The sequence below is a fragment of the Pristis pectinata genome, chromosome 37 (assembly GCF_009764475.1).
Source record: "Pristis pectinata isolate sPriPec2 chromosome 37, sPriPec2.1.pri, whole genome shotgun sequence".
NCBI classification, from domain to species: domain Eukaryota; kingdom Metazoa; phylum Chordata; class Chondrichthyes; order Rhinopristiformes; family Pristidae; genus Pristis; species Pristis pectinata.
Genome location: NC_067440.1, coordinates 7,991,830 through 8,003,927, shown reverse-complemented (window position 1 = coordinate 8,003,927; position 12,098 = coordinate 7,991,830). Strand labels below are relative to the sequence as shown.

At 52.5% G+C, this 12,098-nt stretch overlaps 1 protein-coding gene across 4 annotated transcripts in view; it reads left to right on the top strand.

Moving 5' to 3' along the window:
- Positions 1-12,098, top strand: part of LOC127586686 (phosphatidylinositol 4,5-bisphosphate 3-kinase catalytic subunit alpha isoform) — a 94,572-nt gene that overhangs the window by 43,981 nt on the left and 38,493 nt on the right. For 3 of the 4 annotated variants that reach the window (XM_052044815.1, XM_052044816.1, XM_052044817.1), the window contains 5 exons: positions 1,808-1,970; positions 3,071-3,280; positions 4,092-4,342; positions 8,104-8,349; positions 10,647-10,732. In XM_052044815.1, the coding sequence (XP_051900775.1) occupies positions 1,808-1,970; positions 3,071-3,280; positions 4,092-4,342; positions 8,104-8,349; positions 10,647-10,732 (956 nt within the window). The remainder of the gene's footprint in view (positions 1-1,807; positions 1,971-3,070; positions 3,281-4,091; positions 4,343-8,103; positions 8,350-10,646; positions 10,733-12,098) is intronic. The other variant, XM_052044818.1, reaches the window with a different exon arrangement.

Below are 12,098 nucleotides of genomic sequence, written 5' to 3'. Positions count from 1 at the left end.
CCCGTGGTCATACAGCACGGAAACATGCCCTTCGGCCCAACTGGTCCATGCTGACCCATCTAAACATCCCATTTGGCCCATATTCCCTCTAAACCTTTCCTATCCATGTACCTGTCCAACTGTTTTGTTAAAAGTTATTGTATCTGCCTCAACCTCATGTAGCCCCTCAAGTTCCTTACTAAACCTTTCCCCTCTCACCTTAAACCTGTGCCCGCTAGTTCTTGATTTCCCAACCCCAGGAAAAAGATTGAGTGCATTGACCCTATCTATGCCCCTCATGATTTTATAAATCTCTATAAGATCACCTCTCAGGCTCCTACGCTCCAAAGAATGAAGTCCTAGCCTACCCAACCACTCCCTATAACTTGGTCCCTTGAGTCCTGGCAAATCTTTTCTGCACTCTTTCCAGTTTAATTACATCTTTCCTACAACAGGGCGACCAAAACTGAACGCAGTATTCCAAATGTGGCCTCACCAACGGCTTGTACAACCGCAACATAACGTCCCAGCTTCTATACTCAAGTGCCCTGACCGATGAAGGCCAGCGTGCTAAAAGCTTTCTTCACCACCCTGTCTACCTGCGACGCCACTTTCAGGGAACCTCCAAAATCCCTCTGTTCTACAACACACCCTACCGGTCACTGTGAAAGCCCTACCTGGATTTGACTTTCCAAAATGCAGCACCTCACTTATGTCTCTGAGGTAGAAGGTTGTGAGTCCCACTCAGGAGCACAGAAGTCCAGACCACCGTTCCTTGTGTGATATTTCTACTTTTCCTCATGAACTAGGAGGCCATTGAGCTCAAGTCTATCAACTCACAGAACACTCCCATTTGCCTGCTAATTTCCCCTGTAACGTATTCTCCCCACCTTCCCATCAACTCCCACCAGGTTCTACCCCTCACCCACACACTCAGGGGGGCGACTTACAGCCCACATCCTGACCGCACACATCGTTGGGATGTGGGAGGGAACTGGAGCATCCAGGGGAAATCCACAGGGAGAATGTGTACACGTTCTCTCTCGCTCTCTCTCTCTCGCTCTCTCTCTCTCGCTCTCGCTCTCTCGCTCTCTCGCTCTCGCTCTCTCGCTCTCTCTCTCTCTCACACACACACACACACACACACACACACACACACACACACACACACACACACACACACACACACACACACACACACACACACACACACAGTGCCGGAGGCTGGGATCAAACCCGGGTCGCTGGAGCAGTGAGGGATTGGCTCTCTTAGCAGTACTGAGGCAACTCTACCCTGCTGCTTTATAGGTGGGTCCTTGGACCACGATTTAAAAGAGCTGTGTGCCTGGGCCCTCGTGGTGGTGGGATGGGGCTCTCCTGCCGTTGGGTGTAATTAACCCACTGGTTCCTTTAGGGAAGCAAGTCTACTGGCTTTACCTACTCTGGGCCTACACATGACTCCAATCCTAAACCAGCTTGGCTGGTGCCTGACGGAGCTCTGGTGGTTCTGGAGCCCTGTATCAATTCCCAAACGAATCCCACTGCCCCGCTCTCACCCCGCAGCCCTGTATCAGTCCCCAAACTAATCTCACTGCCCTGTTCTGATGGTTCAGGAGCTTCTGGACCATCCTCTCGGTGGCCTTTCCATTGTTGCCCAGGTGGGGTATCTGGTGGCCACCTGGTCACTGACCTGAGTGAGGGGCTCGTGGGGCAGTTAGGTCCGACCCACCCAAACCGGGGTGGACGGGGAGGCCCCCCCCCCCCCCCCCCCCCCCCCCCCAACCCCACTCTGAGAGACTTGACTGATCGTCCATTCCCCTCCCTGCAGGATGAGTCCTCGTACATCTTCGTGGGAGTGACCCAGGAGGCGGAGAGGGAGGAGTTCTACGACGAGACGAGGAGGCTGTGCGACCTGAGGCTCTTCCAGCCACTGCTGAAGGTGATTGAGCCAGTGGGCAACAGGGAGGAAAAGATCCTCAACCGCGAGATAGGTGAGTGTCTGTGGACCAGCCCCGTGCACAACGCACCGTCCAATAGGTCCATGATGGTGTTTACCCTCCCAGCTCTGTCACTGTCTCCTTCTGGCCCTCCCAATGGGGCAGTGGGATTAGTTTGGGGATTGCTACAGGGGAGAACGGGGCAGTGGGATTAGTTTGGGGATTGATCCAGGGCTGTGCAGGGAGAGCGGGGCAGTGGGATTAGTTTGGGGATTGATTCAGGGCTGTGGGGGGAGAGCGGGGCAGTGGGATTAGTTTGGGGATTGATTCAGGGCTGTGCAGGGAGAGCGGGGCAGTGGGATTAGTTTGGGGATTGATTCAGGGCTGTGGGGAGAGAGCGGAACAGTGGGATTAGTTTGGGGATTGATGCAGGGCTGTGGGGAGAGAGCAGGGCAGTGGGATTCGTTCAGCAGAAAATGTGGAGTTTTTGGGTATGGGCGACGATGGCCATGGGGCTAGGCAGCACAGAAACAGGCTCTTCGGCCCACCACTCATGCTAACCTTTTTGCCCACATTAGGACTGTATCCTTCTGTGCCTTGCCTATTCATGTGTCTCTTGTGTTTATACCTGATTCCACCGTAAGGCATGGTCCGATGTACAGCTCGTGCTGTTTTTCCTTTATTTGTTTTTCGGGATCTGGGCTTCCATGGGAAAGGCTGGCATTTATAGCTCATCTCCGGAGGTCGGTGACCTCCCCTTGAACTGCCGGCATCTTTCTGGTGAAGCTGTTCTTGTGGTCTGCTGGGGTGGGAGCTTGAGGATTTGGACAAACCCGTCCACATCAATGGGTTGGGAACTGACTGTGAGTCATGGAGCATGGAAACAGGCCCTTCGGCCCACGGAATCTGTGCTGACCCCCAACTGCCACCTGGTAAGACCAGGGATGGAGTTTGGGCAAGGGGAAATAGATGATGGCTTCACTTCCTCTAATGTTCAGGTGAACACCACTGAGATATCTATATTGGAAAAGTTGTTTGAAGGTTCCACGGGAGTGACCACTGGATCCTCTGCCTACACGGTGAACGAGACCCACGTTGGCATCATTGGGTGGAGGACCGTTAACCCGTTGTGACCATCTCCTTCCTGCCCGCAGGGTTCGCCATTGGGATGCCCATCTGCGAGTTTGAGCTGGTGAAGGACTCGGAGGTTCAGGACTTCCGCCGCAACATTCTGAGCGTGTGCAAGGAAGCGGTGGAGCTGAGGGATGCCAGCGGGCCCCAGAGCCAGTCGCTCTACGTCTACCCCCCCAACGTGGAATCGACCCCCGACCTGCCCAAGCACATCTACAACAAGCTGGATAAAGGTGAGGGGAGCAAGGGGGTGTGGGTTGGGGCAGGTGGGTTAGATGTGAGGTGGGGCATCCTAATTCAATGGACCAGATTGGTTTGGAGTGGGTGGGCTTTGAGGAGCAGAGGGTGGGGTGGTGGGGGGGAGGGGGGGCTTGGTTGAAAGCCAAAGGGGAAAGTGGGGGGGATGGAGAGCAGCTTCTGAGGTGGGGAGAGGGGATTTGAGAGGGTCAAAGTGAGGGGGAAGAAGTGAAAAGAGAGTTGGTGGAAGGAGGGAGGTAAATGTTGAAGAGGTAATTGGTTTATTATTGTCACATGTACCAAGATACAGTGAAAAGTTAAGACAAGATCTCTTTATTAGTCACATGTACATCGAAACACACAGTGAAATTTATCTTTTTGCGTAGAGTGTTCTGGGGGCAGCCTGCAAGTGTTGCCACGCTTCCGGCGCCTACATAACTTGCCCACAACTTCCTAACCCGTAAGTCTTTGGAATGTGGGAGGAAACCGGAGCACCCGGAGGAAACCCACGCAGGCACGGGGAGAACATACAAACTTCTTACAGATAGTGGCTGGAATTGAACCCGGGTCACTGGCGCTGTTATAGCGTTACGCTAACCGCTACACTACCGTACCGTGACTAATAAAGAAATGTTATCTTATCCTGGTAAACCCCTTCTGCAGCCTCACTTAATTTGTGTTCCAGAAACCTTTCAAGGGGGGGACTGACTGCACCTATCCTGGGCTGTATTGGGTCACAGGTCGGTGTTCGCCGCTCATTTTCCTTGTTGTTTTTGGGAACCTGACTGTTTGACCTCGCTCTTCCAGGGCGCATAATCGTGACGATCTGGGTGATCATCTCCCCCACCAACGACAAGCAGAAGTACACGCTGAAGATCCCGCACGACTGCATGCCGGAGCAGGTGATCGCGGAGGCCATCCGCAAGAAAACCCGGAGCATGCACCTTTCCCTGGACCAGCTGAAGCTTTGCGTGCTGGAGTACCAGGGCAAGTACATCCTGAAGGTGTGCGGCTGTGACGAATACCTGCTGGAGAAGTACCCCATCAGTCAGTACAAGGTGAGCGGCCTCCCACTTGGGGATCAAGGGTGGGTGGGGGCTAAAGAGGAAGGGGGGTGGGTGCGTCACCAGTTCTGTTACTTCTCAGCCTCTTGCCTCCCTCCCCCGGCTCCCCCTCCCAAAAGTGCTAGCTGGTCATTATTAGACTCTGACCTCACGATCTACCTTGTTGTGACCTTGCACCTTATTGCACTGCACTTTCTCTGTAGCTGTGACACTTTACTCTGTACTGTTATTGTTTTTACCTGTACTACCTCAATGCACTCTGTACTAACCCAATGTAACTGCACTGTGTAATGAATTGACCTGTATGATCGGTATGCAAGCAGTTACAGAAAAAGTGTAGTGAAAGCAGACAAACGGGGAGCTGAAGAAAATTGGTGTTAGAACCTTAATTTCCCCTTGCACTTATAGAGGATATGTCTTACTAACTTTCCGTGAAAACAGACCTACACAGATGCACAGACCTACAGACACACACAGACACACACACAGTCCTGATTAATGTATGAAAAGGAAAATAGCAGAAATACTCGGGTACTTACAGGCCCTTCCCAGGTTACAAACACTCGACTCCTGCACACCCCATACACACAGGCGAGTGTTTGGGAGACCAGTGAGACGGATTTGAGAGCTGCTGAGGGGCTGCAGGCGTCTTCTGTTGGACGGGAGGTGGGGGGGGGGGGAGGGGTCTGCATGCTTTCTCACCCCCCCCCCCCCCCCCCACCTCCCTCCCTCTGAGCCCCAGTAGTCGAGGGCTGGGTAGAGCCAAGCAGACTCGCTCGCTCCCTCGCTAAGTCAGTGAGGTCGGCTGGTGGCCACTCTCCCATCAAAGCTATTTCTGTGACGCTGTTCGACACACTGTTGTGGGAACGGTTCTCCGGAATGGAACGCTGTTGTAACCTGGGGACTGCCCGGATGCAGAAATACACCATTAACACTTTCACCTCTTTAGTGCAGGTGTGTTTGTTTAAACCCTGTCACGTCCCCAACCTTTGCAGAGGCAGTCAGCTTTACAGGGACTCTGGTGTTAATTGAGATCGAAGTGGCAAAGCTGGTGGTACCGCTGCCTCACAGCTCCAGAAACCTGGGTTCGATCCTGACCTCCAGTGCTGTGTGTGTGTGTCTGGTTTGGAGAGTATGGATTATGAGGAGAGACTAAGGGGGCTAGGGCTTTACTCTTTGGCAAGAAGGAGGATGAGGAGAGACATGATAGAGGTGTACAGAATATTAAGAGGAATAGATAGAGTGGACAGCCAGCACCTCTTTCCCAGGGCACCAATGCTCAATACAAGAGGGCATGGCTTTAAAGTAGTGGGTGGGAAGTTCAAGGGAGATATCAGAGGGAGGTTTTTCACCCAGAGAGTGGTTGGCGCGTGGAGTGCACTGCCTGGGGTAGTGGTGGAGGCAGGTACATTGGTCAAGTTCAAGAGATTGTTAGATAAGCATATGGAGGAATTTAAAATAGAGGGATATGTGGGAGGAAGGGGTTAGATAGTCTTAGGTGAGGTTTAAAGGTCAGCACAACATTGTGGGCCAACGGGCCTGTATTGTGCTGTATTGTTCTATGGTGTGTGCGCGTGCGCAGTTTGCACGTTCTCCCTGTGACCACGTGGATTTCCCCCGGGTGCTCCGGTTCCCTCCCACATCCCAGCGACGTGCGGTTAATCAATTACTGTAAATTACCCAGTGTGTCACTGTGTTGGCTTCTGAGGGGAGTTGATGGGAATGTGGGGGAGAATGAAATGGGATTAGTATAAATTGGTGGTTGGTGTGGGGCGGGGAGTGATGGGGAGAGGTCTTGTTTCCATGCTATGTGATCTCATGACTGGACAGGCTGATTCTCTCATTTAGAAAATAGGTGAGGAGCAATTTCTCCTCTTGAGTGAGGGGAGAATCTTCCTTTGAAGTTCTTTGGATGGCTGTGGATGTTGGTCAACGCAGGGATAAAGTCGATGAGATTTTTTACGGGAATTGAGAGAGATTGGGCTTGGGTGTGATTTGAGGTGCAGTATTGACCGTGATCATATTGAATGGCGGGTCTGGGTCAAAAGGGCTGAACGGCCTACTCCTACTATCTCTCGAGCTCTGTGAAGTGTAGTCCTGCTGCAGTCCAGCAAAGGACTCCTTGGAGACAGCAGATGTGACAAACGGTGATATTCCGGCCATCCCAATCAGCGAGAGGCCAACTCGTTTGATTTGAGAGGAGTTTAGTCTTGCCTTTTAGATGTTGACAATCTGTGTACCCATCTGCTAAGCCAGCCCAAAGGGACCCACCATAATAATCTGTGGAAGTGTTGTGACAGCCTCCATGTCTGTTATTGGAGTTTTGCCCATTACATATTGTTGCAGGATTACAGACATCCAAACCATTGACATTAGGGTCGATAATGATAATCGGAGTGGCTGCAAGATCTCCGTGTCAGTGACCCATGTTTCATGGTCTACAGTGGGCTAACTAAATAGCCCTTGGTGGACTGAAGCCTGTGCATAGTCCACAATCTGCCACTCACTGTGACTGAATCTGGTATGATGTCAAACACTCAAACATCATAGAGTTGGTACAGCTTGGAAAAAGGCCCTTCAGCCCATCTGGTCCATGCTGACTGTGTTGCACAGCGAGCTAGTGCCATTTGGCCCATAGCCCTCTAAACCTCTCCTATCTATGGACTTAATCTAGATGGCTTTTAAACATTGCTAATGTGCCCGCCTCAACCACTATTTCTGGCAGCTCGTTCCAAATACACACCACCCTTTGTGTGAAGAAGCTGCCCCTGACGTCCCTTTTAAATCTCTTGCCTCTGATCTTAAACCTATGCCCTCTTGTTTTTAGCACCCCCTCCCTGGGGGAGAAAGACTACGTGCTTTCACCCTGACTATGCCCCACGTGATCTTATACACCTCTATCAGGTCACCCCCCTCAATCATGAAATGTGTGAGGGACTTTGATCTTGTAGGAGTTCCCTTGTTGTGTGTGAGGGCCCTTCAGTCATATGGGGATTTAAGTAGTATCCCTTATGCAATTGTTTTATTTGGCCCGTGTTATATGTGTACATCGTCAGAGTAATGCATGTTCATAATGGATTTATACAGCACAGAAACAGGCCCTTCAGCCCACGGGTCCATGCTGACCATCGAGAATCCATTTACACTGATCCTGGTTCATTCTCCCCATATTCTCATTCGACAATACCCTCCACCCCCCCCCCCCCCCCAGATTCTAACCCTCACCCACTAAGGGGCAATTAACCCACTGACCCCACACACATCGTTGGGATGTGGGAGGAAACTGGAGCACCCGGGGGAAACCCACGTGGTCACAGGGAGAACGTGCAAACCACACACACACACACACACACACACACACACACACACACACACACACACAAAGTGTCACTAACACATACACAGACTCTCAGCATCTGTGGCCCTTAGTGTGTTGACTCAACGTCCGGATGAAGTGTTGCTGTCCTGAAGTGCGCGCGTGCTCTCTGTCTCTCGCTCTCGCTCTCGCTCTCTCTCTCTCTCTCTCTCTCTCTCTCTCTCTCTCTCTCTCTCTCTCTCTCGCTCTCTGTGTCTGTCTGTCTGTCTGTCTCTCTCGCTCTCTCTGTGTCTGTCTCTCGCTCTCGCTGTGTCTCTCATTCTGTCTCTCTACCCCCACCCCGAGCATTTCTGACGTATTCTTTGCCAATCTGGGATCTTGCCGCCTTCTCCTGCCTGCTCCCCTCTTTTATCCGACCGCTCCCTCTCTCCCCCCTCAGTACATAAGGAGCTGCATTATGATTGGCCGGTTGCCACATCTGATGCTGATGTCGAAGGAGAGCCTTTACAGTCAGTTGCCGGCGAACACGTTCGTGATGCCTTCGTACGCCCGTCGTATCTCCACGGCTGCCACCTACATGAACGGCGAAGTGCCTGCCAAATCCCTCTGGTCCTTCAACAACCTGCTGAGGATCAAGATTCTCTGCGCCACCTATGTGAATGTCAACATCCGAGACATCGACAAGGTAAGCTGTGCGCAGGAGTGCTGGAGGAGCACAGTGGGTTGGGCAGCGTCTGCGGAGGCAGAGGGACGGTCGACATTTCGCATCGAGACCATGCATCAGGACTCTGTGTGGAGGGGAGATGGCTGGTGTAAAGGGGTGAGGGGGCTGGTAAATGATGGGTGGATCCAGGTGAGGAGGGGCTGATTGGCAGATGGAGCCACGTGTCCCAATCCCCAATCCCCATCCTCAATCCCAATCCCCATCCTCAATCCCCAATCCCCATCCCCAACCCCCATCCCAAGTACTCCTCTTTGAGCTATTGTGGGCCAGGGATTCCCAGGAGTTCAGACTTATTGTGACAGGCATGTAAACCCAGGGTATAAATGCCATGAAAGTTAGCATTTTTGCAGCAGCAGCACAGTATGTTACAAACATGACAGACATAAATTACATAAATTTTATACAGGACAAAATAAACAATGATATTAGTGCAAGTTGACTGAGAGGAAAGAGAAATCCAGTCCGAGGTGGTGTTAGGGTTTTTCAGGTGGGTTCAAGAACCTGACGGCAGTGGGGCAGAACCTTGAGGTGTGGGTCTTCAGGCTTCTGTACCTCCTGCCTGATGGCAGCATCGAGAAGAGGGCATGGCCCGGACGGTGGGGGTCCCTGATGATGGACGTCGCCTTCCTGAGACGTCGCCTCGATGGTGGGGAGAGCTGTACCCGTGATGGAGCTGGCTGAGTCCCACCGCTCTCTGCAGCCTCTTGCGTTCCTGTGGATTGGAGTTCAAAGTCAATTTTACTGTCATACGCACAAGTACAATGTGTGCACAGGTGCAATGAAAATCTTATTTGCAGCAGCATCACAGGCACAGAGCATTATACAAGCAGTATTCATGAGAAAAAACATAAATTATACACAACTTTTACAAGAAAGATGTGTATTAGAACAACAAAAAAGTCCATTTTAGTGCAAAGTGATCAAAGTGGTCATGGTGTTGCTATACTGAGGTAGTGATTAGGGTTGTCCTGGTTGGTTCAAGAACCGAATGGTTGAAGGGAAGTAGCTGTTCCTGAACCTGGTGGTGTGGGGACTTCAGGTTTCTGTACCTGCTGCCCGATGGGAGCTGTGAGGAGATGGCACGGCTCGGATGGTGGGGATCTTTGATGGATGTTGCCTTCTTGAGGCAGCGCCTCCTGTAGATACGATGTTCTTGAACCGGGTGGTGAGGCACTTCAGGCTTCTGTACCTCCTGCCTGTTGAAACCAGGTGGGGTGGGGGGTGGCAGGTGATGTGGGAGAGGTGGAATTGGAGATGGCAGCTGGTGGGTGAAGGTAGTGATGGGGGGAAGAGGGGCAGATGGGGCTGGGGGAGGTGGAGATGGAGGAAGGACAGTGATGTACAGAGACAAGCTCCGCGTGACTGCCCTGTAGCCCCTCAAGATGTCCACTTTGCTTCACTAGTGGGAGGTTGGATTTCCGCACGGATTCAGAATTCCCCAAACCACTGGGGGAGTTGTAACGTTGGGAATGGGATAGCTGGCTGTCACACGGATCCCCCAAGCAGCACTGCGATGATGATCAGTCACTCCCCTCGAGATATCTCGGGATGTTGTCCTGTTAAAGACATTGAACTTCCTTATGATGTAGGAGGCCATTCAGGTCATCGTCTATGCTGGCTCGCACAGCGATCCCATTCCCCCACTGATAATCTCTAGGATGTATTTCCCCCCAACAATCTGCCTATTTTAGGGTCAGCCAATTAACCTACGCACCCTGCACGTCGTTGGGATGTGGGAGGGAACCGGAGCCCCCGGGGGGAGCCCGCGCGGTCACAGGGAGAACGTACAAACTCCGCACACACAGAGACCCCCGGAGATTGGGATCGAGCCTGGATCTCTGGAGCTGGGAGGCAGTGGCACTACCCGCTGCACTGCCCTGGTATAAAGTTTGGACAGTGAGGAGGAAGGTGGGGGTGGGGAAGAGGTTGGGGTGGGAGGGGGGATGGACGGTGGGGGTTTGGGCAGGTGGAGGTCGTGGTAGGGGTGAGAAGGCCTTCAGAGGGAAGGGGAGGTGAGGGCGGGGAATAAGATGGATGGTGAGGGGTAGGGTGAAGGGTTGGGGCGAGGGTGTTAGTGGGGGAGAGGGTGGGGTTGAGTGGAGGAGGAGAGAGGATGGAGAACGAGGTGGATGACAAGGGTAGGGTGAAGGGTTGGGGGGGGGAGGGAGGGGTGCATCTACCATTTTCTTGCTCCCACAGACCCCGTTGTGAAGTTGGAAGCTCTGCCAACCTGCACCTGTTGTCTTGTTGTCCCCCAGATCTACGTGAGGACGGGGATCTATCATGGAGGAGAGCCTCTGTGTGACAACGTCAACACCCAGAGAGTACCCTGCTCCAACCCACGGTAAGCAGCCTCCACCTCACTGCTGAGAAGACGCCTATTCGGCCCGTTGTTCCCGTGCTGCCTCCGAAGGACCCCATTTGGTCTGGAGGAACGTTTCCTCGAGATACTTTACCCGTGTGGGAAGGTCTCCCTGAAATTGCTTCCTTCCTCCCCACGCTGTTGGAAGGTGGATGGCTCATTGATCTCCTGGGGCAGTCGATCCAATCTCTTCAGAATCGGAAAAATTTATTATCGCTGACATATGACATTAAGTTTGTTGTTTTGCGGCAGCAGTACAGTGCAAGACATAGAAAACTATAGATTATAAAAATAGTGCAATAAAAAGGAATAACGAGGTAGTGTTCATGGACTTTCCAAAAATCTGATGGCGGAGGGGAAGAAGCTGTTCCTGAATCGTTGAGTGTGGGTCTTCAGGCTCTTGTACCTCCTCCCCGATGGTAGTAACGAAAAGAGGGCATGTCCCGGGTGGTGAGAGTCTTTAGTGATGGATGCTGCCTTCTTGAGGCGCTGCCTTCTTGAGGCACCGCCTCTTGAAGATATCTTTGATGGTGGGGAGGGTTGTGCCCGTGATGGAGCTGGCTGAGTCTACAACCCCCTGCGGCCTCTTTCGATCCTGTGCGTTGGAGCCTCCATACCAGGCGGTGATGCAACCAGTCAGAATGCTTTCCACTGTACATCTATAGAAATGTGCAAGAGTCTTTGGTGACATCCCACTTGAAACACTGCATACAGTTTGTTACTCCTTAAATAACGAAGGATATACTTGCATTGGAGGCAGTGAATACAAAGTTTATTAATTCTAGCAGTGAAGTAGTTGTCTTGCAAGGAATGATTGGGCCTACACTCAGGGTGAGTTCAGAAGAACGAGAGGTTAGTCGAACCAAGAATGACTTGGATGAAAATGTGGGTGGGTGGGTCATAGAGTCACAGAGCAAATACAGCACAGATACAGGCCCCTCGGCCCAACCAGTCCATGCCGACCATGGTGCCCCTACGCACCCCCCCCCCCCACCCCCCAGCTAGTCCTAATTTCCTGCGTTTTGCCCCTATCCCTCCAAGCCCTGTACCAGGCGGTGATGCAATCTGTCAGAATGCTCTCCGCCGCACATCTGTAGAAATTTGTAAGAGCCTCTGGTGACACACCAAATCTCCTCAAACTCCCAATTCCTCTTGCTGGGGGACTCGGACCCACGAACTAGTGAAGAGGGACAAGGCTGCCATCCTGTGTAGCGAGGGGAGGTCAAGGTGGAAGAGGAGGGAGCGGGGGGGGGGGGGGGGGTGCACAGATTGGACGGGCATGGAACCATCGGGGTGGGGTGCAGAGCTGTGCTGGAGAGAGGTGGGTGGGATGAGCAGTGCTCTGAGC